The 25,564-nt window shown below is 57.9% G+C and overlaps 1 protein-coding gene across 4 annotated transcripts in view; it reads right to left on the bottom strand.

Annotated features, from left to right (window-relative positions):
* Positions 1–25,564, bottom strand: part of LOC123577179 (phospholysine phosphohistidine inorganic pyrophosphate phosphatase) — a 118,617-nt gene that overhangs the window by 6,873 nt on the left and 86,180 nt on the right. The window contains exon 7 of one of the 4 annotated variants that reach the window (XM_045439166.1): positions 16,361–16,402. The exons of the other annotated variants lie outside the window; for them this stretch is intronic. Within the exon in view, the coding sequence (XP_045295122.1) occupies positions 16,361–16,402 (42 nt within the window). The remainder of the gene's footprint in view (positions 1–16,360; positions 16,403–25,564) is intronic. 4 annotated transcript variants of the gene reach the window in all.

Below are 25,564 nucleotides of genomic sequence, written 5' to 3'. Positions count from 1 at the left end.
TGGAAGAGCTGGGCCCTGGGGGCAGGCCAGCCAAGTGGATTCAGGGCACAGGGCACCGGCATCAGAGTGACGCCAACTCGGGCTGTGCTGACGAGGCTGGAGGGAAGGACAGAGGGTGCCGTGGGGCCAGCGGGGACACGGCTGGGCTGAGGGCCCAGGGTGTGTCTCCATCTGAGCCACCGGAGTCCAAGACCCCGGGGGCCAGAGTATGGCCTCCTGCAAATGCCTCCCCCTGGCCACCTGCTGACCAGGATGCCAGGAGAACGGCAGCCTGCCGGGAGCCACTGGGGCAGCCAGCCACCCCCTGACCTGGGCCAGTGACCTTGCGGTGGGGTGGCGGGAGGGCAGTTGGCCTCAGATCTCCGATGGGCTGCTTCTATCCCTCTGCCCCCTGGGCCGGCTCGGGACCTGGGCTCCGGAGGTGGGGTGGGTGGGCCCGGCCCAGATGGGCACTTCTGGGAAAACACTGGGCCCTCTGCTACCGGAAGCCGGTCCCTGCGTGTGGCCGAGGTCCGTGGGGCCCCTCCTTCACGAGGGGCCCCAGCCTTCCGTCCCTGTCCTCACTCAGCCCTCGGGCCTGTGCCCCTCTGCCTAGGCCCGGCTTGTGCGCGGGTCAGCCCCGGGCCCCTAGACCTCGCCGCACCAGCTCACGCAGACTGGGGGCTTCTTGACCTGCTTGGACATCACACGGGGAGAAAACACCGACATAAAGCCCCAGGCCGGAGAGAGTGCTTGCCCCGGACCCCCGTGAGGCCCACAGCTCCCAGGCCGGGGGAGGAAACGGGAACACACTTCTGCTGGCCGGGACCTCTGCTGGGGTGGCTGCACGTCACGTCTCCCTTCCCTGGCGGGCGCGTGGGTCTCCCCTCACCTGGCCGCCTGCTGAGCTGTAATGAGTGGGGGTGGGGAGGGGCAGAAGGGAACCGCCCGGCCTCTGGGCCGCCTCATGCTGCCTTCCTCCCACCAACGCCCTTGAACCTTGGGTGACCGGGCCCCTCACGGAACTGACGGTGGAGCCCGGAGCCTCACATCGATGGCGGAGGGGGCACGGGGGGCACGGGCATCGCAGGCCGGCTCTCTCTCCGTCCCTCCACCTCTGCTCGTCAAGACAGGTAGGGTCCCACGCCCACCAGCTGGGAAACACGCCCGCCTGCATGTGCACCTATGGCCCGTGGTCCGTCCACCCCTCATCTGGCTATGGTGGTGAGCGGGGGTGAGGGGCGGGGCTGGGCTAACCGGACACCCCAGAACCCGGAACTCTACCCTGGCTGACCCGTCCTCCAGCCGGGAAGGACCAGAGTCTCTCCCGGCGGAAGGAAGCACCCGCGGGATCAACCTCGGGGGCGCTGAGCCCTGGAGGGTAAACTGAGGCAGGGAAAGCACTCGCCACAGACCAGACCTCCCCCGACCCCGGCCAGCAGGCAGGCTCCAGGATGCAAGCAAAAAGCACGCCCGGCTTGGGGGATGGGCGAGCGGCCCAGAGGCTACACCCCGAGAACGAGGGCACGGACGTGTGCCGGCCCCCACCTGTTGCGGGTGGGCTTGGAGGAGAGTCTCCCCTGTACCCTGCACAAGGGCCCGTGAGCTGGGCACCGTGACTCGCCGTTCTGGAGGTGACGGCACAGACGCACGAGGGGAAGGCGCGTGCCCAAAGCCGCCAAACGGTAAATGGCAGAGCTGGGACTTAAACCTCACGCGTCCGGCTTTCTCGAAAAGTTAAACCCGGTTCATCGTCGTGATTCTTCCCTTGGCACACAGGACAGATTCTGCAGCTGGGAATCACCAGCGTGCTGGTCGACCTCCGGCCGGATGGAGGGGCCTTTGGCTCGGCTCCGGGACACAGGTGGGTGCTGGGAAGTGCCTGCCACCTTCGACAAAGGCAGTGAGGACAGCAGAGTGTCGGTGGAGAAGGAAAGAAAAGGCACGTTCGCACCGGAGCCACACGCAGCCTCCCCCACGGCTGGGCACGCCCAGCAAAGCCACGGAGCGCCGGGACACCCTCTCATCCGGGCCTTGTGGTCACCGGCACCTGGGGCTGGGCCGGACTAGGGGCGTGGTCCAGCCAGGCAGAGGGTAGTGGGGGCCTGAGCCCAGCCCCGGAGGGATGTCACCGTGGACCCTGGCACCCCCCCCCCCCCCACCCCGGGGCCACTCGGTCCACAGGGAGGAAACGGGCCTGTTTACGGTAGGTTTCGGCCTGTGGCGCCCCGTCAACCAGAACCCACCCCACGGCGCCAGCTGCTTCCTGTGCGGCTCTCACCGCCCATGGTGCTGACAACAGACTGGAGACACGCTCAACGCAAGCGGTGGCCCCACATCACCGCCGGCTGGTGTGGTGGCCATCTTGAGAGATTCCCGCACCCTGACGAGAGGGCCCCAGAACCCCCGATGCTGGCTGGAGCCCCCACGCCAGCCTTGGCTCGATTCACATACACGGTGAGGCCACAGTCACAGACCAGTGGCCTCGGGACATGCTGGGTTGAGCCCACATCGTGTTTATCAACACCCAGCCTGGGCCAGCCCTGTACCTACGTGGCCAGTCCAACGAAACCCCAAGAAGCAAGCTCTCTGTGCCGCAGGCAAAGCGGGCTCCCGTGCCCGCGCCCGAGGGCCGGGTCCTGAGCAAAGTCCTGGCGCTGGGAACAGAAGCACAGGCAAGCGGAGGGAGGGCTGCATGGAAGCGGTGATAGGGCCAAGCAGTCGGGCAGGGCGCCGTAACTCCTGCGGTCCCCCACCCCCGCCAAGACCAGATCCACCCCTCCTACTGTGGCCCACGAGCTGGCCCTGGCCCTGCCGGCCACCCCCGCCCCCCCGCCGTGACTTCGGTGTTCATCCTGTCCTGTCCCCCAAACCGCCCGTGCCACCGCCTAGAACGCCCTCGCGCCCCGGCTCCCTTGCAAAGCCCGACTCAAGGGGGCCTCTAGGACCCATCCTACCCCTGAGTGAACACCTATAGGTTCTCTGGGACATAGGTCCAGTGAATCCAGCTGCGATCTTCCGGAATGGGGGCCTGGCATTGTCATGTGAGAGGACCCCGAGGCGGGTAGCTCTGTCGGGCCGAGCAGTCGGCCATCACACACCCCGTGGCTCCCACAGGTCGTCCAAACAGCGGGCGGCTTCTCTTTTCTTCCCTCCATCTGTTCCCAGAGAGCGTTTCAGGCCTGCCCCTGGAGGCCCCTGATGACAACCACGTGCGGGCCTCAGGCTTCCCGCTCGGGCAAGGGGTTGGACAGGGGCGTGGGGAGGGCCGGGGGCCGCCAGACCGAGTGCGTGTGGCCCTCCCGCCGTCCTGGCCCGGTGGGCCTGGGAGAGGGTGTCTGAGCCACGGGTTTGGACCGGGCTGGCCGTGCCCACCGTGTGGCCTTGGCCAGACCACTCAGAGCCTCCCATCTGGGGCTGGGGCCGAGGAGACCCCCCCCCCCCCCGAGGGGGCTGTGGTGGACCGTCCATGAGATGATGCAGCCGGCCCAGGGCGCGGCCCACAGCAGATGCGCCATCCGGGTGGATGGACGGATGGCGCGCGTTGGACTGGGGTGGGTAAGAACCCCCGCGGGGCCGCTCCGGCCAAGGAGAGGGGCAAGGCCCACAGCGGCTCCGTGTCTGGAGAGCGGGCGCCATCTTTGGGAGAAGGTCCTGAGGGCCAAGTATCTCCGGGGAGCTTTTCCCCAGGGGCTGTGGACAGAACCTAGCCGGGCCGCCAGGCGTGAGCGCCATGCCCCTGCTCGGCGGGCGTTGAGCGCGGTGCCAGACCTGCAGAGATGCCCGTGTGGCCGTGCCCGGGGACAGGCGGCAAGGGGCCGTGCTGGACTCCTTCGAGACAGACAAGGGGCGGCCACTGGGGAGCTGCTGACCCAGCCTATGCCCCCCCTATGAGCCTGCCCTCGGGGCCCACTTCTCCAAGCCCACGGGATGCTCTATTCAGAGTATTATTCATAATAGTGACAGTCACCGACAGCCCTCTGCCTCCAGGGACTCGGCAAGGGCCCCGGCCCGGCACGCTTTAGCGGCTTTGGTTTCCACAGCGACCCAGGAGGTAGGCGCCACCGCCCCATCTTATGGCTGGCAACCCGGAGGCCCAGGGAGGGTGGGTGGCCTGCCCGGGGGTCACTGAGCGGGGTCCCTGTCTGCCTCCCCAGCCTGCAGCGTGGCCTAGATCTTCCCAGGAGCCCGCGGGGCTGGGCTAGCGAGCAGCAGGCAGGGGCTCACCTAAAAGGCTCGCTCTGGCGGAGGGACGGGCCCTCTGGGGGCTGGGCATCTGGCCTCGCGCAGAGGAACCCCCGACAGCTGTTCGGAATATTTTGATAAAAACATGTCGAACACCTGGTGTGTGTTTAGTTTTCCACCAGCCGGCCCGGCCCCCGGCAACATGCTCGCCAACGGCCGACTCCCCCGAGGCGTCTGTGTGCGCTCCCACCCGGGTCCTCGGGAGCACAGGGCGGGGGCACTCACTCCCGGCCTCCTCCCCCCGCAAGCGACCACATTCCCCCCTCTCCTCTGGAGGCTGGACCACGGGAGGCCAGGTTGACCCCAGGGCTAGCCCAGCGCCCCTGGCTTTGCACACTCAAGTCTCATGCGGTGGCCCAGGAGAGAGGGAGGGTGCAGGGAGGTGGTGACTCCCAGAACTCGGCTCATCGAAGGCCCGGCGTCCTCTCCACCACCACGTGCAGACCCACCAGGTGGCTGGGCTGGGGGGGATCTTGTTGCTGAAGGCGGGGGGGGGGGGCGGGGGGTGCTACAGGTGGGGCGCTGGGCTGGCACTTCCTCAAGCTATTCTGGGAGGCGGCACCAATGTGCCCCCTTGATACAGGAAGACAGAGGCTCAGGATGGATCGGGAGGCTCACCCCCCCCCCCCCAACTCTGTCCTGATCTGTCTGCTCGGGAGGAAAGTCTCCTGAGTCAGGGTGCCCCGGGCTGACGAGCCGGGCCGCTCCTCCCCGGCGGCTGTTTCGGGTCCAAAGCGTGAGACAGTGCAACCTGACCCGAGAAACGCGGTTTCGTGAACCCCAATGCCTTCTGGGGACTCACATGGGGACTCCGGGGACTCACCTCGGATCCACCAGCCTCAACCTACTTTGTGGCTGTTCCGCTCACAAAGGGTGAAAACGGGCGCTTCACAAACCAGGGGGTCTATGTGGCCGCTGCACGTGTGGAAAGGTGCCCAGCGTCGCGTGGCCAGGGGAGTTACAGGCAGCACCCAGCACGCACCCCCGGAATGGCCGGGGTGGGGGATACTGAGTGCTGGCAGGATGGGGCACCGGGAACCCTCGCACATGGCTGGTGGGAGCACAGATGGTGTGGCACGCGGGAAAACGCGGCTCGGCAGATACCCCCTTGCTGGGAGCACAGGCGTGCCACGTGACCTGGCGATTCCATCCTGGGCACGTGTCCCGGGGGAAATGAGACCGCGTTCGCCGGGGAGTGTAGACCGGAACGTTCTGCCAGCTCTGTTCCGAATGACCCCGAACGAGAAACGACCCCGGTGCCCTGCAACGGCAGCACGAATGAACCGCGGTCTGGTTGTTCGACGAAACACACGGCAGTGAGAAAAGAACAGGCTTCTGCCGCAAAGAACAACGTGGATGAAATAAAGAGCTGTTTCCAGCGTCTCGGGCAGCTCAGAGAGGCACACGGTGATGTTTACACTAGGGCAGCCAGAGAAAGTTAGCGACCTGGTTCAGAAACCATAGTAAAGAAGAGAGGAAAGACCTGTACCACAGGCCTGGGAATCTGAACCACAACAAAAATGTGGCTTGGAGTTCCCTGGCAGCCAAAGCAAAAAAGGGAAACCCCGTAGATTACACAGAAGCAGATGGTTGTTCAGGAAGGACAACCTTCCTAGCAGCACAGACCGGGAGGGTCTTGTCCCTGCCCGGTGGGAGGGCACGGTGAGGCCTGGCCCAGGGCCTGCACAGAGGAAACGGGCCGAGTGGGTCCAGCGCCAGTGCCCGGACCCCAGCGTGCTCAAAAGTCCCGCCGAAGGCCAATGGGATCGCAAAGGACCCGAGACCCTCACGTGGAGAGGACTTGTGCTATCGTAAAGGGGCATCCTGGCCCCATGGAACGAGACGGTAAATGAAACACCGCATGCAATGCTGGGCACCGAGCACTGAAATGCGCTCTGTCGTGAGGTCCTCAGTTAACTGCCCGTCACCTACTAACCCACGGTCAGGAGCCTCCGGCACCACAAGGGACAGAAGAAGAATCTGTATCCAGTTCACTCACAACCGGCTCCCGATGCCAGTTTCCATCCCAGAGCTGGGAAAGGGCATTCCGTGCCAGGCAGGGAGCGGGGCGCTGCTGGCCTGGCTCCCACCTGCCACCGAGTGCGGAGTGAGCTCCCCGTGCACAAAGGGAGGGAATGACACCCCCCGCGACCTCACGGGGGCCGGTGGCGGCTATGGTGGGGGGGCCTGGCGGCAGCATTTTGCACGCAGGCTGTGGACTTGTGTGGCCACGGCCCACCCCCCTGGGACTTCCCCTTCTGAGGTGCAGGGATGTGGACTGAATACCGAGTACAATGGTGTGTGTTAAGCCCCTAGGTGAGTGGTGGCCAGCACCGGGTGGGCTGGCCGGTAGTAGTTAGCGTGAGCACTCGGGAGGCCTCGAGGCAGCCGTGCCCTCACGGACCGGAAGCTGGGCAGCAGAGAAAGGGACGGAATCACACCATGCGAGGGGGCGGGGGGGAGGGCGGGGCACAGACACTGTCCCCTTTGCCCCCCTCCTCCCCGGATCGCAAGCTGCCACTTTCTGTTGGAGGTCATCTGGTGTCGACGTTGAGATCTATAAAAAGAACGATGTTCTTTAACCCCATTCCTGGAAATCTTTCCTAAAGACGGAATTCTAAAGAGACCTCATACAGAGTCTGGCATGTGGTAGGTTTTCAATAAAAGTTTGCTGAGCCGAGGCGGGGAGAAAGTACTTTTAGAGATGCTTGTGACGGTGCTACTTATAACAAGAAAGGAACCGGCTCCGATGTCCGACCCCGGGGGAGTAATGAAGCCTAGTCCGGCTGACCCGCTCCATGAACCACGGCAGAGCTGTGAACCACAGGCAGGATGAAGGGGGAAAGCAGAAGAAGAGAGGGTTCTATGCCCACGCCTACAGTCGCAGAAGGGAGCGGGCAGGAAACCTGAGATAAACCGCCAAGTGTGGTGGGACCGCGGGTAGAGCCTTTTCTCTTTGTAACTTCCCCCCAAGGCTGCAGTAATGCTGTCTTAATGGCACACGTAATAATGAAAATACTCCCTTGTTTTGCCTTGCCACCACTTCTCCAGAGGTATTGAAAAGGCCGGGAAGGTCGAGATTATGCGCCAGCCCGGACAGACGCGAGAGGTGCAGCGGCCCCGCCTGGGCTGGGGCTCGCCAGCCACGGGGACGGGACGACAGTCCAGGCCAGCCCTGGCCCTGGGGCCAAACACCTGGCTGGGCTTACAAGCGCCACCTGCTCTGCAGAGCATTCCAGGTCATTACAGAGGGGGGGCCTGCCCGGGTGCACCAAGGTAACCCTGGGGGTGGGCCCTACCTGTAACGTCAGACACGTGTCACCCAGGACCACCCGGGGCTGGCTCCCCCCCCCGGCCCCTCTGTCCGGCCGCCAGCCCCTCGGGGGCTCGGATGGGTCCACACGCCCCACCTCCAGGATGGAGAGTCCCAAGGGGTCCGCCCAGCATGTCCATGGTGGCACCGCATTCCTGTCAACCCGGGGAGGACTGGGGATCTCATCTCCCAGAGACAAAGACACGGGAACAAGGGCTTTGCTTCAGGTCACGTGGCCAGCGCGGGGTAGGGCTGGGACCCGGATCCCGGTTGTGACTCCAGTGGCAGCACCTTCCCTGAACCCTGCTGGATGAAACACAACCAAGGGAAAAGCAAACGAGCCCCAAACCCCAAAGCTGGAAGGGCTTTAGGGCGCAACCCCTCATTTCTCAGGTGAGGAACCCGAGGCCCAGGAAGGGACAGATGCTGGCCCGAGGCAATCCTGCCAGGGCCCAAAACGAGGAGAGTACGTCCTCCTGGAGAGCTAGCCTAGATCTCGGCACCCGGGCTGCCTGCCACCCACACGGCAGAGGCCTGGGCAGAAGGGGGTCCCTGGGCTCTCTCTCTCCTGCCTGTACTTACAAACATGGGGGCTGGGGTCAGGGGAGGGGGAGGGGGAGGGGGCCCTCTTCATCCGTGCCTCCATACAGATGGGGAAACCGAGGCACAAAAAGGGAGAGCCTAGAGTGAACCAGCAGGGAGGCCAGTGCCCCTCCCCCATATTTACTTAGCACCTTCCACCCCGGCCAGGTTCCCCGAAAAGCTGACGGACGCCACCTCATTCGTCACAGTCCAGACGGCGCCTCGTAAATGGTCAAAGCCGCCCGCCCGGCAAGGGGGCCGTTCGTTCCGGCCCCCGGGGACGCCAGCCTGCCGGGGCGGCTTGCCCCACCGTGGGCCGACTGTGTGTGCGGGGACCCCACGCAAGCCGCCCCGGCTCCTGGCGGGCCGCCGTGCCCTGGGCGAGTCCTAGACGGGGTCTTGTTTTCGTCAGGCCCGTCTCAGGAGGCAGGCGGACGAGCCGCTCTTCTAGGACATCTACTCAGCACTGCTCTGATTTTCTGCAGACCCTAGTCCTGTCCCGCGATTTACTGGGAAGCCATAAACCAGCCCCACACGAGTCCGCCCTGCGGCCTCCAGAAAGCCCTGGAAACAGCTCCAGCAGGGTCCCATCCGCCATCATGGGCCGTGGGTGAGGAGGGTGACGGCCTCCCGATGCATCTACTCGGTGATCCGCAGGGAGACGCTGTCCTCTCTGCAGATGGGGAAACAGGCCCGGAGGGGGAACCCGGCAGCCCTCGCAGCTCAGGCTTCGGGGTCAGGATTTTCCCCAAGTCCCGGGACTGGCCCCATGACACACACCTTCTCCCATACAGCCTTTCACCCAGCGCTTTCCACCAGTGACCTTCGGGGCTCGCACCCTAGAAGCAGGGAGCACAGAGCAGCCCTCCAGGGTAGGGGGACAGGCGGTAGACTTTGCAGGACACGGCCAAGAGGAGGGCGAGGGGGGTGTTCAGTGCTGTGTTGGGGGTCTGGGCTCGTTAAGAGACAGAGCTGGAGGCACACCAGCTCCATTCGTGGAGACACGAATGCCTTTTTTTTTCTTTTTCTTTTGAGTGTTTATGTATTTTGAGAAAGAGCTCAAGCAAGGGAGGAGCAGGGAGAGAGAGAATCCCAAGCAGGTTCCGTGCTGCCAGCGCAGAGCCCAACGTGGGGCTCACACTCACAAACTGTGAGCACGTGACCTGAGCGGAAACCAAGAGTCGGACACATAACGGACTAAGCCCCCCGGGGGCCCCGAAGCGCAGTGTATTTTAAGGGCTCAGGCACGCCAGGATTCGAGAACCAGCAGGCACTCGTCTGGTGACGGGTGGGAGGAGGGTACCAGGACCGGCTGCCTCGGGGTGCTGGGTGGGCTGGAGATCCAACAGGGAGCGGGGCCCTGAATGCCATCTACGATGCCGTCCGGGGCACCAGAGGCCAGGCACAGGGCCCGGCACATGCAGGAACGCTGTCCCTCACTGGCCCGTCGGCCCGGGCACACGCCAGGACCACACTGTTCCATCCTGTCCCCACAACTGAGGCTTTGTGCTCCGCTTAACAGCAGGTTAAGGCCTGCCTCGTTCTCTCCTCACCCCCACCCCCACCCCAGAGGCTTCCTTATTTACTTGTTTTCCATATAAACTTGAGGATTAACTTGTCCGTTGTGTTATGAGGTGGGGGAAGGAGAAGAGCAGACAGCCCTGATGATGTCTGGTCCCTAAACAAAGCTCTTCAGCAGGCAAAGCCCAATTTCCTCCTCAGAACCCTGGAAAGCGGAGGCTGGTTTTCAAACCCGGCTGCTCAGGGGAAGCTTAGAACCACCCACTGCCGTCAAAGCTGTGGGTGCTGCTAAAGCAGGACCCAGAGGGAAATTTGTAGCCCTGGATGTTTTCGTTATTAGAGAGCAAAGTCTCGAACCCATCATCTATGCTCCCACCTTAAGAAACTAGAAAAAGAAGAACAAAATACACCCAAGACAGAGGAAGGAAATAATAAAAGATCAGAGCAGAAAGCGAGGAACTGAAAACAGGAAAATGACGGAGGACATCAGGGAAACAAGCAGCTGGTTCTTTGAAAAGATTGACTGGAAATGCTGACCCCTGAACCCTACCCCAGAGAGTTTTTCACTTGGTTGGTCTGGGGTCTGGCCTGAGGGCTGGGTGGTCTGATCTCCCTGGGTGCTTCTAATGGGCAGCTGGGCTGTCCCTCGGGCTGCCTCAGTTTCCATGCCTGCAGGACAAGGGAGGCAGCCCAGTGCCCAAGCCTGGCTGTGTGTGTGTTGGGCAAGTCCCTTTCCCTCTCCGGGCCTCAGCTTCTGCACCAGACTTTGTCCTAGAGCTGACATTGGCCACCTGTGCTGTGTGGAGCCCTGGCTTTCCAGAGGAACCTGGGACAACAAGGGATGAGTCAGGCTCCCAGGGCAGAAGTCCTGCCTCCCCACCCCTTCCCTGGGGGTGTCACAGACTCCTCCTTCCGGGGTGCAGGGTTTTGTCTTTTCTCCCTATAAGCCCCCACCCCAACCAGACACTCAGGACACGCTCACGTGCTGGGATGTGAACAGGATGTTCATTGATGGTCCGCCATGGGGGGTGTGCCTCCTGCCACGGGGGGGGGGGGGGGGGGGGGCGTGTCTCCAGCTCTATCTCTTGAATTAACAAGCCCAGACCCCCGAAACAGCATTGAACACCCCCCTCGCCCTCCTCTTGGCCGTGTCCTGCAAAGTCTACCGCCTGCCCCCCTACCCTGGAGGGCTGCTCTGTGCTCCCTGTGCAGAGAGCCGTGGAGACACGAAAGCCTCAAGCCTTCTGGCAGAAATTTCATGAAAGAATGGTGACGGGCGAGATCTTTTCCGTCTGGGGCAGGTATCCGGCTTCCCTCTACGAGGTGGGCAACAGTGTGTGCTAAAACCACAGTCCCTTCCCTCACGTTATGAAGCACAGCCCACGCCAGGGACCCATTCTGTCCCTGATTTGCACAGCGATGATCTAGTCTTTGTTTTACGGATGAGGAAGCGGGCTCAGAAATGGGGGCCGCAAGCTCCCCTCGGTCCCAGAGCAGGCAAGTGGCCGTGCTGGGCTGTGACCCTGCTCTGTCTCCGGGTCCAGGGTCTCTCCCCTTCCCTCATCCGCACACCACGGGGCACCTCTGCTGGGACGGTTCCCCCCGCCACCCCCCCCACCACCCCCCAGCAGGTGTAGGGAAGCCCCAGACAGACAGAACAGACTCCGGGTTCTGAGCCAGGAAAAGTTCTCTTGGCTCTGATGGTGCCTCCGGAGCTCAAGAAAGGCCCCTGACAGTGTGCCCTTCACGCCCTCACACCAGGAAAAACCAGGAAAGGCCAAGCCCGGAGCCAGCATGGCGCTGCCCCCTCCCGCCGTGGGGAAGAGGTGGGCGTTTAAATACAGAGAAGGATTATTAATGAAGCCGGCCCTTTTGAAACATCACAGGCACAGAGAGGAGCGCCAACAGGGATGGCCAGCTGCAGCAAACCCTGTGCGGAAGGTTCCAGCATGTCCCTGTGGCCACCCATGGGCACTGTCACTCCCTGGCAGCCCGCAGCACTTTCCTTTGCACAGACCTCGGCCAGGGCTAATTCTGCGGCCCCCACCCTCGAAATGCTCGTGTTCCTTAGTCTCCCGCTTCCATTCTGGGTGCACTTGGAAAGGAGAGGGAGAGTGTTACGTGAACCAATAATGAGCCCTTCACCTCATTCTTTGCAGAGAACGATGGATTAAAACCCCGCAAAGCCAATCAATTGCACATCTATTTCACTAAGGGGGTGGGTGAGGGTGGAGAGAGCTTTCCTGAAAGGACTTGGCCTTGAAACATTAAGCCAAACAACTGGATTTGGCAACGGCCAGCTTCTGAGCACCGCCAGCCTGAAGAAACTGGCGGCCAGGCATGCCGAGGCAGGGCTGGGAATAATGAACTCATTCAAAGCCAAGCCGGGGCGGGGTGGGGGCGCTGGAGAGTCCATGCATGCGGGGGGCCTGCACGTCAAGGGGCTGCAGCCCCAGGGGCCCCGTGTGCACCGAGAGCCCGACCTCGGTTCTGCAGAGTGCGTCCTGGGCTGCCCCGGAGGGGTGGTGGGAAGCATGGGTGTCGCCACAGATGCAGGACGGCCAACCGGTCTGCCCGGGAATTGAGGGGCCAGTCCCGGACTGGCATCGAACTTGCTGAGGGGTGAGCCCTGCGGCACCGCGGCCTCCAGGGAGTGGGGTTCTCCCATAAATTGGCTGGCTAGCTCCTCCCGGCTCATCAGGCCCCGGACAGAGCGGTCAGGCTGAGCCCTCAGGGCCACTGCCCACACCCTCTCTGGTCTGCGGTCCTGCCATGGGCACGGCGGGGGTGGGGAGCGTGAATCGTGCCGGAGCAGCTCCGTAACTGAGCCCGCGTCACCTCTTCGAAGCCAAGTGTGAATCTTTGCTGAGTGGCCTCCGTGTCTTGGGAGGCGGCTTTGAAGCCAGAATGGTGGGCACAGCTCAGTCCAGCAGTGGGAGCTTTGGTGAACGGGGCGGATAAAAGATCAGGGCCTGCGGTGCACGCGGTAAGCAGGCAGGCCCCCAAGGAGGCACCACCTTGAAGCTCGGAGCCGCTTTATTCGGGAAAAGGTGCCCGCCGCGCACAAGCCAAGCTCCGTTCGACCCATCAGGCTGCTTTGAGTAGCCCCTGTTAACACCCACGGACGCTCCTCCTGCACACACTGCCCCAGAGGCTGCTCATAAACCCCGCGGCCCTGGAACAGGGTTTGGCCAGGGTCTGGCCAGGGTCTGCACAGGCTGGGCAGAAGCCGCGGTTCTTGCAGACTGCGGGCCGTTTTCTCCCAGAGGGTTTAGCGGAGGGACACCATGCGATCATTTCAGAGTCCCCATCAGCTGCACTGCTGGGGGAAAACCACGATTTATGGACGCTCCACCACGGTTATAAATAACCACACGTTGCTGGCAACACAGCTGGTCAAGAGAACGAGCATGTGGTTTTCTCTACCCTTTGCTCTTCCTTCCTCGGCTCCTAGAGCACAAGGCAACACGCGGGCCAGCCCCCGTGCACCCACAGGGGACAAGGTGGCCACTGGGCATGTATGTCCCCCTTCTTGGAAGGCACACTTGTCCCCTGCAAGCTGAGGAGTGAGAACTCACCAATATGGAGGTCTTTGTGCAGACACTGGCAAAAACTTTTTTTTCCTTTTTTTAAATTTAAAAAGCATGGCTGGCGGGGCACCCGGGTGGCTCAGTTGGTTAAGCGTCCACCTTCGGCTCAGGTCATGATCTCACGGTTCGTGAGTTCGAGCCCCGCGTCGGGCTCTGCGCTGACAGCTCAGAGCCTGGAGCCTGCTTGGGATTCTGTGTCTCCCTCTCTCTCTCTCTCTGCCCCTCCCCCTCTCACACTCTGTCTCTCTGTCTCTGAAAAATAAATAAACATTAAAAAAAAAAAAAAAAAAAGCATAGCTTGCTCTCTAGAGAGCAAAGCTTCTGGGTGGCCAGACCCCGTGGTCACCCTGGAGGTGGGCCCAGGCTGCAATGCACTGTGCCCACGGCTCCATCTGGACTGAGAACGCACGGAGCCCTTACATCTCAACAAATGCCCATTCCGCGGGCTGTATCTTCTCAGCCTTGCCCTCTCTGAACACAGAGCACCTGTGAGCGTGGCTTGCCAGGAAGGGGCGATGGGCAGCGGGACCGCCTCTCGGGGCTGGGAGGGTGGCATCGCCGGTGTGACCGGGGGTCTGGGATGCCCATCGTGACAAAGGCCGGCAGCCAGCCCTACCTGCATCCACACTCAGCCGGGGCTTCCATGCCCTCCCGGTTCTGCAGACACTTGTGAGGTCAGGGCCAGCCCCGAAGTTCTGAGCAAATGTTGCTTGGCCCTTTTGTTTTGCTTTGTGTTAAACTCAGGATGTATTCCAGCCACACTGGAGAATTTGCTAGGGCAAATGGCGTGGCGGCCGAGCGGAGGGACCGTGGTAACCTGGGGGAGGCCGGGCACAGTAGGGCCAGGGGCACTTCTTGTCACATCGCGGTCAAGGGCCCCCTGGCCTCAGAGTCGATGCAAGGGATGGAGAAGAAGAGTGAGCCAAACGGGGAGAGGGAAGCGTTCAGACTGAATCGAGGGGCAGAAGAGGAAGTTACAGCAGCCAGTGTGAGAAGGAAGGTGGCCTCGGTCCAAATGACGGGGCAGGTCGCTCGCTGAGCCCCTGCCCAGACGTGCTGAGTTGGGGGCAGCCTCACTCATCCGTGGAGACCCCTCCCCCGGGACCGGGGTTCGGAGGTCAGGAGCGGATATCTATGGCTTGGGGCAGATCCCCTGGCCCTGAAACTTCTGAACCCCTTGGGCTGTTTGGATACCAAGCTTCCCCTCGAGGGCCGCAGGTGCTCCCTCTGAGGGTTCCTAAGTGTATCTGACGTGGGCAGTGCAGGGGTCAGAGCCTAGAGAGTGCTCCTGCCAGTGGCATTTCCTATGGCAGTGGGACTCCTTTGCTCTCCCAGCCTCCTTCCTGTCCCTTCTCTACAGCCCACCCAGAAGCCACTTTGCTTCTTTGCAGCCTACTGACGGTTTTTGTGCTCTAAGATCAGACTCGCAAGCCTCCTCGCCTCTGCTAGGGCCACGGCAGCACAACCACAAACAAGTGTCGGGGGTGAGACCAGCTGACGACTACATCCCTGACACAGACCAGTTTTGCCCCAGAAAGAGTTGTGGGACCGCAGTTTCTTTTTCAGAACAAAAATTAAGCCAGCCTGTACTGATCGCACATCTTCCCAACACCACGTTCGGCGACCTCGCTCTGGTGGCTTGAAATCAGCTCCGATGGCAGTATTTACGCCACGGAAAGCGGCAAGGGCTACCAATTAGGGCTCCCCCCCCCACCCCGCCCCCCGAACAGCTAGTTGTTACATTTAAAGCATACCACTTGAACTTGATAATCCTCCAAGTTTCTCTTAGGTAAAACCTAAGAGACTCCATGACATGATGATGTATATGCTCATGTATAAATAAGCCCATGTGCACAGATGCATGGCGGGGCAATTTCCAAGATGATGACAATACAACCTAATTACTGTTAATCCAGCAAAGGTCTGTTGAAATGAGCAAACCTTTAATTTATAAAATGTTTTGAGTCATTAAAATTAGTATTAGCAAGGTGGAGGTCCACAAGAGGTCTGTAGCCTTTTTCCCGCCTGTGTGGAGACAACGGAACAGCCACATGCAAAAGAGTAAGGCTGTACCCTTACCTCACACCATAGGCAAAAATAAACTCAAGGTGGCTCTACGTGGAAGAGCTAAAAATAGAAAATTCTTGGAAGAAAACTCAGGGGTAAATCCTCATGGCCTCCGATTTATCAAAGGGAGGAGAAACGCAAGTCAAAACCACAATGATAACTTTACCACCCGCCAAGTGGAATCAAAAAAGTCAAGTCATAACAAGCGCAGAAGAGGATGCAGAGAAGTTAGAAGCCTCGTGCACTGCGGGCGGGAATGGAAAACAGTGTGGCTACTTTGGAACACAGACAGCTCCCCAAATGATTAAAATTAGTTACCATATGACCCACCAATTCCACTCCTAGGTTTATACCCAAGTGAACGAAGCCAGTAAAAAAAAAAGACCACTTTTCTCATTGTTCCGTTCATACGAAATGTATGACATAGGGAAATGTATGAATAGGGAAACCTACAGGGACAGAAAGTAGATGAGTGGTTGCTTTGGGTTGGGGAGATGGGACGGGGAGCTAGATGGGGACAGTGGCACACGGTTCTTTTAGAGGTGATGCAAATGTTCCAGAATGGACTATTGGTGATGGTGTGTGTACATACTAAAAATCACTGAATTGTATTCTTTAAACGGATAAAGTATGTGGTTATGGATTCTATCTCAATAAAGCTGGTTTGCTTTTTTTAATGTTTACTTATTTATGTATTTATTTTTGAGAGAGAGAGAGAGAGAGGCGCAAAGCGTGAGCAGAGGAGGGGCTGAGAGAGAGGGAGACACAGAATCCGAAGCAGGCTCCAGGCTCTGAGCTGTCAGCACAGAGCCCGATGCAGGCCTCAAACTCACGAACCACAAGATCATGACCTGAGCAAAAGTTGGAGGCTTAACCGACTGAACCACCCCAGCACCCCAAGCTGTTTTTTTTTTTTTTAACATATTTACTGATAAGAGCAAGGATGGAGAACTCACACAGGACAGGAGTGGCATTCCAAGTCAGTGGGGAAAGGGTGGGCTACTGAAAATCAGTGTTTGAACAACTGTTGGTTACTATATAGAAAATAAAATTCGATCCCTACCTCATGCCATGCACACAAGTCAACGTCAAGTAGATGTAGAACCTGAATGAGCAAAGTAAAACTTTAAAACTGCTGGAGGAGAATGTAGGAGAATATCTTTCTAACTATGGGGAGGGAAACACGTCTTGGACAAGACGCAAAATGCATAAACTGTAACAAAATGATTAATACATCTTATTATATATTTCAACTTAAAACTTTCATTCAGTAAGACTCCATAAACTAACTAGAGACACAAACCACAGACTGGGAGTAAATATTTGCAACACAAACACCCGACAAAGAAGCAGGAGTAGATTCTATTAAGAACTGTCGCAAACTATAGTTGACTCTTGAACGTGGGGGTTAGGACCCCACAGCAGTCAAAAATCCATGTATAACTTGTGACTCCCCCAAAATAGCCTACTGTCGACTGGAAGCCTTACAAATAACATAAACAGTTGATTGACTCATTTTTAATATGTCATACATAATATATACTGTATTCTTACAATAAAGTAAGTGGGAGAACAGAAAATACAAAGAAAGTCATAAGGAAGAGAAACTACATTTACAGCACTGTGCTATAAAACATCCATGTATAAGTGGACCCATGCAGTTCAACCCTGGGTTTTTCAAGGGTCAACTGTAATTTTAAAGATGACAAGCATTCCATAGTAAAGTATACAAAGGATATGAATAGATAATCCACAAAAGGAAACTTGACTGGTCATTAAACATTTGAAAAAGAGCTCAACCCACACAAAGTACAGGGAATGTAGTTTATATTAAAATGAGATATTATTACACATCCTCCAGATTTGGAAAAGCTTTTTAGAAACTTAACAGTACCAAGAATTGGCGAGGATGTGGGAACACAGGCACAGAGACCCTTCCACTGCTGGAGGGGACAGAAACGGGCACATCCACTTGGGAGTGATCAGCAGCGTCTAATTGGTAAACTGTGAGAGGCCGTCGCTCCGGGCCAGCCCTCCTGCCCTTGAATCAGGGTGTGCTAGCCTCCCCCGATAACAGGACTCACTGAAGTATTGTTGAAGGAAATCAAAGATTCCTGGCTCCGAAGTCAGACCCGCCAGGACAGACCTGGTAATATGTGTATTTAACCAGCTCTCCACGGTGATGCTTATTACCTGGCAAGTGGGGGGAAAATTGTTCTCAAGAAAACCTAGCACATTTGCACAAGAAGGCCTGCCAGCACGGTTCACCACAGCATGATTTATAATCACGCAAAAATTGGAAACCATCTACGCGTCCATCAACGGGAGACTGGAATGCACACCGGGGGACAGCCATACATTGACACATGCTGTAATGTAACTCTGGCTGCCTTCCTGGCCCAGCCTGAAAGGCTCATTTCCCGAGGCTGGCCAGGCCTCTAAATCAATAGGTCCTATGTGCGATTTTCCCTGCTGGTGCCATGTCGCACGAACAGAGTCGAGGGAAACTGGAAGGCCTTCAGTGCTACGATTCTTCTACCTTTTTCCAGTAGCTATTTCCATCCAGAGGCGGGAGTGACTCACACTTGCCGGCCCCATGGTGGTGGGGGGACTGCCCTGGGTGGGAGCGCCTTCTGCCGAATGCACACCAAACCCCGGTGCCAGGAGATGCTCCCAGGAAGAAGGATCCTGTGGTCGCACTCGGCCAGCTAGGACACATGTGTGCTTCGGAAAAGCGCTGGGAAGACGTGTCTTGAAGAGGCAGAGACCCAACGACAGCGTCTGGGAGGCCCTGGGTAGCACGTGCTTCAGCACCGGGGCGGTCAGCCGTTAGGCTAAAGCAGCCAGCTTCTCCCAGATTATGTGCCTGGGAAATCCCTTTTCAATGGAATCCCCTTTACTAGAAACCTCTCTGGGCCTCAAAGGGGCCCTCCAAGCAGCCTGACAAGGGTGCGGCCAAAGATAAATGATACAAAAGGCTCTTGTTCCAAAGGCCAAAACCGAAGCGTGCAAGCCAAGAATGAGTGCCCGCTGGAGGCCGGGCACCGAGGAAGGTTCGGGCAGCCTCCGGAAAGAGCGGCAGGGGCAGAAGACAAACGGCCTAATCCCCCGAATCCTGGAGGCATTAGTGTTCCCTCAGCCAGCTTCCCTGTCTGGGCCGGTGCTGGGGACCTTGGTGACTCTGATGGTGTGGCCTCCCCTCAGGGGGCTCGCAGCCCGGGAGAGGGTAGGGGTGGGGACACACACATGAACGCATCATCGCACAGGAGTGAGAACGGCTAATCACAGCACGAAAGGGGCTTTGAGAGAGGACGCGCGGTCTGCAGAGAAGCCAGTAAGGAGCAAAGGTGTGCGCGCGCATGTGCACGTGTGTGGGGGGAGGGGGGCCCGTCGCCACCTTGCCATGAGGGATGGAGGGAGGCACCCCCATCGCCACGTTTCGAGGCGGGGAAGACAGGGCCGGGCCAGGCCTCGAAGGCCACCCGGCCTCCTCTGCAAAGGGAGGGGTGAGGGGCAGACACAGGCAAGCCTGCCTGCCGCCTGCCTCCGGGCCTCAGCCTCCCCGGGGGCCCTGGAAACCGGAGGCAGGCCCTCTGGAGAGTGTCAAGTGTGACAGTTTATGAACCTAATTAAGTTTTTTCTTTGGATCAAGAAAATCGCAGGGTGGGCCCATTCCAGGGGGATGCCTTGCTACAAAGAGGAGGTCAGATGGGGGGACGAGGCTGCACGGGGCGGGGGTGGGGGGCTGAGAGGCATGCCCTCCGTGCCCAGGAGGCTGGCGTGGGTCCAGGGGACAGCCCGTCTCTGGCTGGCTGGAGCTCGGGCGAGCCGTCCGGCCTCGGTCCCCAGGGTGCGGAACCCGGTGGCCGGGAGCACCGGTATACCCAGTTCATCGCGTGGCCAACCCCAGACCTGGGCGGGCTGGCACCTCTCTGGGCCCTGTTCCCCCAGCTCTCAAGTGGGGAGGATAACGACACCTACTTCCTATTAGTGACCGAATGAGTCGGCATCAGGCCTAACACGAGCGAGCGCTCAGCGGGCACCATTGTTAACCTCCCTCGCCTCCTGCTTGGTCTCCTTTAGAGGCTGCTGTGTGAATGGGGCAACGCGCCGGAGGGCTCAGAGTGACCACCGGCCACGCCACCTTGACACGGGCGCAGGCCAGACGGGGTGGAGGCAGAGCCCGGGGACTCACTGGCTGTAGAAGGAAGGAGCAGGGATGGCGGGTGACCCTCGGCAGCGTGGACACTGACCGCGGGCGTTCCATCTGGGGCCCTCCTGGTCCTCCGGCTCAGGGAGGGAGGAAGGCTGTGTGTGTCTATGCAGCCTTGTGCCCTGTGCTTCTAAGGCCGGGGGACGGGCTGTGGGGGGGAACGCGGAGGGGGGCAGGATAGGGAGAGGGGTCTGACCCTACCGCCGTGGCCCAGGCCCGCCCCCCGAATTCCCTCGCTGCCTCGCACTTCATACTAGTGCTTTATGTTTTTCTGGGTTCTTAATGGTTTTTTTTTTTTTCTTCTTCTTCTTCTTCTTTAAATATATTTCTGGGAAAGCTGTATTTTCACTCTAGTCCTGCCAGGTTTTTTTTTTTTTTTTTTCTTTTTTAAATATGCGTGCACGCCATGAGGCAGTAAAATCTCCACATGAAGTCATCCTCGACAGCTAATAATCAAAACCCTGGGTGTTCAGAGAACAATGTGATTAAGAACCAGGCCTGAGTGTTCCGGGCCACAGAGAAATGATCAGTGCAGCTGAGAGCCACGTTTTCTTTTCCAGAACTGGGAGAAAATAAACGCCCAGTGTCTCGGCCCCAGTCTGTGGTGTTTTGTTCTGGCAGCTGGGGTTGACCGATACGTGGCATGTGAGCAGAGGGAAGGGAGGGAGGAAACGCGGCACTCCCTGGAGAGAACAGGGACCCTTTCCTCGGCTGTCCCTCAAGGTGTGTGTTTTTATTTATTTATTTTATTTATTATTAAAAAAAATTTTTTTTTTTAATGTTTATTTATTTTTGAGACAGAGAAAGACAGAGCATGGACGGGGGAGGGTCAGAGAGAGAGAGGGAGACACAGAATCGGAAGCAGGCTCCAGGCTCCGAGCCGTCAGCACAGAACCCAACGTGGGGCTCGAACTCACGGCCCGCGAGATCGTGACCTGAGCCGAAGTCGGACGCTTCACCGACGGAGCCATCCGGGCGCCCCTGCCACCTTAATCCTTGTGAAGCGTACGGTGGGATTCCTTACATTCCCAATGCTGTGCCACCATCACTACGAACTAGTTCAAAAGCTTTCTCATCGCCCCAAACACAAACCGTCCCCGTTAAGCAAGAACATCCCGCCTCCCCTCCCCCCCAGCCCCTGGCAGCCGCCATCCTACTTTCTGTCTCTACGAACTTGCCTGTTTCTGCTTAAACTCCCAAAGGGCTCCGTTGGGAACCTCCAGTCCCCGGGCCGGAGGTGTCTAATGATGGGCAAGGACGCAGAGGCCGGGGAAGAACCCCATGGTGGGGCTTAAGGCCCGTGTGGGTCTCCTGGGGGGAGCATGGAGAAGGAGAGCGGCGGGCCTGGGCCAAGCCACCCTGCAGCCTGTGACATCTGAACGCCAGAAGCCCCGTGAGCGACCTCACACTGCGAGGCCACGAGGAGACGCGTGGCCTCAGCAAGTCAAACACTGGCATCTATCCTTAGTTCTTCAAGATGACGATCCCTGTTCCTCGGCTCTGCACCTCTGCCCCCACACCCTTCCCTCGCCTTGCATTCTGTTCCCTCCCTGCTCCTTTCTCCGCACAACCTCCCTCTCATCCACCTTAACAGGCTGCGTCCCCTGGGGCCATTCAAGGACTCAATGGAACTTGACCACTCCCCTCCCTTGGTCCAGACTCCTCAGGATTTTGGTTGTGTCTTTGGGGCAGCACAGATGCCGGGGTCGGTCCCTGTGAACTTGTAGCCTTAGGAACAGCCCCCTGCCTCCGATTTTCCACAGTCCTGAGGCACCCACCCTTCTGCACACAGGACACATCGCCGAGTTTAAAGCCAACGAGGGGCGCCTGGCGGCTCAGTCGGTAAGGTGTCCGACTTCGGCTCAGGTCATGATCTCACGGTTCGTGAGTTCGAGCCCCGCGTCGGGCTCTGTGCTGACAGCTCGGAGCCTGGAGCCTGCTTCGGGTTCTGGGTCTCCCTCTCTCTCTGCCCCTCCCCCACTGACACTCTGTCTCTGTCTCTCAAGAATAAACATAAAAAAAAATTTTTTTTAAGCCAACATAAGCCCCCATCAGAGAGCAAGGCTCTCTGTGTGTGAAGTTCTAGGAAACCAAGGTGCCTGTGACGCAGTCCCCTCCTCAAGGGCCCTGCTCAAGGGGAGCGAACGAGTCCCGTGTGCATCTTCCCGACTCCCACTTTCCAGCAAACCTGCAGCACCTCTGCGCTGTTGTTCTGTTTGCTATAGCTGTGAGTCAAGAGCCCTATGTCAAAAATGACTGACTATCCTGTGTGACAACAAATATTTTGACAGGCAGGGCTCATCTGCCTGCCTTGCAGGTTTGACACATGCACGCACACAGAGAATGTACGGGGATGTAACTCAGCGCCGTGGGGAGGAGCCGGCAGGGAGGTTTTGAGCACCCGCTCTATGCCAGCCACAGCTGCAGACACGGCTCTCAAGGCCCGGGGCACCGGGGAGGCACAGCCTGAGCCTGGCGTGTTCGCGGACAGGCACAGCACGGTGTCCGCAGGGGCACAGCCGTGCTGTGCCGTAGGCGCGGGGCCCGCGTGCCTGGAGGCTGCGAGGGTGGCCTTTCACCTCCCAGGCTTCGAACATAAACTCGGACCTGTCCCAGTGTCAGGGACAGGAATCGCCTTCGAGAACGGGGAATCTCCTGTGTTCTAGGCAGGGTGCGGGGAAGCTGTCTCCCTCCGATCTCTGACTAATCGCTACATAACTAGGAGCTGGGACCTTTTCACTTTGAGCCTCTAGACGTTCCCTCTGACCTGACAATTCTACTTTGGGGAAGTTATTTTGAAGAAACAATCAGGGCTCCTGGGTGGCTCAGTCGGTTAAGCGTCTGGCTCTTGATTTCGGCTCAGAGCATGACCTCTCTGTTCATGAGATCGAGCCCCACGTCAGGCTCTGTGCTGACGGTGCAGAACTGGCTTGGGATTCTCTCTCTGCCCCTCGCCTGCTCGCACGCTCTCAGAAATAAACATTAAAAACAATTTTTTTAAAACAAATAAATAAACAGCTTGGGATTCTCTCTCTCTCTGCCCCTCCCCAGCTCGTGCTTTCTCTCTCAGAATAAATAAAATAAACATTAAAAACATAAACAATCAAATGAGTGTACAAAAATATGCTTGTGGTAAAAATCCATATAGGGTTTAGAGTTTATTTAAAATGAACCAATAAACGTACCAAGGTCAGTTCATTAATTGTGACAAGTGGCCCACGGAAACGGAAGATGTTAACCAGAGGAGAGGCTGGGTGAAAGGCAGACAGGAACCCTCTGCCATTGGTAACTCTTCCGTAACTATGAAATTATTCCAAACTATAAAGTTTATTTTTAAAAATACACATATGTTTGCATAGGCATTTTCACTGCAACACTGTTTAAAATAGTGGAACGCTAGAAAAAGCAATGTCTACCAGTCTGGGGATCGTTAAATATACAACAGTGCAAGCATGTGCCACATGCGTGTGGCTGCAAAACGGGGGTGGTGGCTCCTTACAGTCGAGACACAGACAGCAGGGTATACCGGGGGAACAACGGGACCGCTGAACTTCACGCTTAGGGTACGATCCCATCAAAGCGACAAAGGATGCGCTTATGTACACGTAAGAGGCCAGGAGGACAGGGGCGCCTGGGTGGCTCAGGTGGTCGGGCGACCGACTGCGGCTCAGGTCACGATCTCACGGTTTGTAAGTTCGAGCCCCGCGTCGGGCTCTGTGCTGACAGCTCAGAGCCTGCTTTGGATTCTATGTCTCCCTCTCTCTCTGCCCCTCCCCCACTCATGCTCTGTCTCTCTCTCCCTCTCTGTCAAAAATAAATACACATTGGGGCGCCTGGGTGGCGCAGTCGGTTAAGCGTCCGACTTCGGCTCAAGTCATGATCTCACCGCCCGTGAGTTCGAGCCCCGCATCGGGCTCTGTGCTGATGGCTCAGAGCCTGGAGCCTGTTTCAGATTCTGTGTCTCCCTCTCTCTCTGCCCCTCCCCTGTTCATGCTCTGTCTCTCTCTGTCTCAAAAATAAATAAACGTTGAAAAAAAAATTAAAAAATAAATAAATAAAAATAAAACTTAAAAAAAAAAAAGGCCAGGCACAAAAGGACAAATGGTGTGTGATTGCATTTACACGAAATGTCTGCACCAGGCAAAAATCCACAGAGGCTGAAGTAGCCTAGCGGTTGCCAGGGGCTGGGGCCCTGGGGGATGGGGAGAAAGTGCTCATGGGTATAGGGTTTCTTTGTGGGGTGATGGAGATATTCTGGAATCAGATAGTGGTGATAGTTGCACAACTTTGTGAATATTCTAAAAACCGGAAACCCTGACATCGCACACTTTTTTTTTTTTTTTTTTTAAATTACATTGTTTTTTTTTTTTTTTTCCAACGTTTATTTATTTTTGGGACAGAGAGAGACAGAGCATGAACAGGGGAGGGGCAGAGAGAGAGGGAGACACAGAATCGGAAACAGGCTCCAGGCTCCGAGCCATCAGCCCAGAGCCTGACGCGGGGCTCGAACTCACGGACCGCGAGATCGTGACCTGGCTGAAGTCGGACGCTTAACCAACTGCGCCACCCAGGCGCCCCTGACATCGCACACTTTAAAGCAAATTTCATGGTGCGTGAATTATAATCTCAAAACATTTTTTAAACCTGGCTGCTCAGAGGGTAAAAGCTCTGATTTTGGACCAACCCCAGCTGGACCGTCCCCTTCCCCCCCTGCCCCACAGTCCCCAGGGCCAGCTCGGTGCCTGACTCACAGGTGCTTAATGACGGTTAGCCGCTCGGAGCTGCCTCAGATGGAACCCGGTTCAGGGGCTGTGTGATGGGGCCGGGAGTGGCCCTCCATCCAGCAGGGCAGACGGCAAGTCCGAGGACAGCAGGGACAGCCAGAAGGGCTGTGAGGGGCTACGGTGTGGTGCTGTGGGGACAGAGGGTGCCTCCTGGAGGAAGTGACAGCCAACCTGAGATCTGAAGGGCAGGTTCCGACTGGCTGAGGGTGAAGCTGTGTCTGGAATGGACACAATCTTCATGGTAGTCCTGGGAGCCCCCAGAGATATTTTAAGCCGGGAGGACTTGGCCAGATTTGCCTCTTACAAAGAAGCCTTTAAACCTAAGTTAGTAATCAAAATCTTCTCCAAGTAAAAGGACTTCCTCATCCGCTGTGAGGGACACATAAAAGTGGGAAGGCTAATCTACTGGTGGGAAATCAGAACGATAGTTACCCGGGGAGGGGCGCAAGAGAACCTTCTGGAGGCTGGACTGTTCCCTGTATTGATCTGAGTAGAAGCTCACACATGTGCACGTATGTACAAATTCACCAAGTTGTACATTTCAGAATCATGTACTTTATGCTATAAACATTTTAAAAGATTGTTTTATGTTTATTTATTTATTTTTATTTATTTAAAAAAATTTTTTAATGTTTATTTATTATTGAGAGACAGAGAGACACAGAGCATGAGCAGGGGAGGGTTAGACAGAGGGGAGAGACACAGAATCTGAAGCAGGCTCCAGGCTCTGAGCTGTCAGCACAGAGCCGGATGCAGGGCTTGAACGCACAAACTGCGAGATCATGACCTGAGCCGAAGTCGATTGCCCAACCGACTAGGCCACCCAGGCACCCCTATGTTTATTTATTTTTGAGAGAGACAGACAGAGTGTGAGCAGGGGAGGGGAAGAGAGAGGGAGACACAGAATTTGAAGCAGCCTCCAGGTTCTGAGCTGTCTACCCAGAGCCACCGGGTGGGGGGTTTGAACTCATGAGTCGCAAGATCACGGCCTGAGCTGAGGTCAGATGCTTAACCGACTGAGCCACCCAGGTGCCCCCACGCTATGAACATTTAAAAGAAAGAACAGATAAAACTTGCTGGTAACAGTCATTCCCCACCAATATCAGGCTCCCTGGGTCTTTCCCTTGCCGGCATTCATCACATCTGAGATCAAAGGGCTGGGGGTCCTGAGGAGGGAGGTGTCAGATCCACACCCTCTGGGACTCTGAGACTGGGCGAAAGCCCCAGCCCTGAGATTCTGGAGCCCCGAGCGATTGCCCCTTCCCCGCCC

This window comes from Leopardus geoffroyi, chromosome D2 (genome assembly GCF_018350155.1).
Source record: "Leopardus geoffroyi isolate Oge1 chromosome D2, O.geoffroyi_Oge1_pat1.0, whole genome shotgun sequence".
Classification (NCBI taxonomy): domain Eukaryota; kingdom Metazoa; phylum Chordata; class Mammalia; order Carnivora; family Felidae; genus Leopardus; species Leopardus geoffroyi.
Note: the sequence above shows the minus strand (reverse complement) of the source record. Positions and strands in the feature narration are given on the sequence as shown.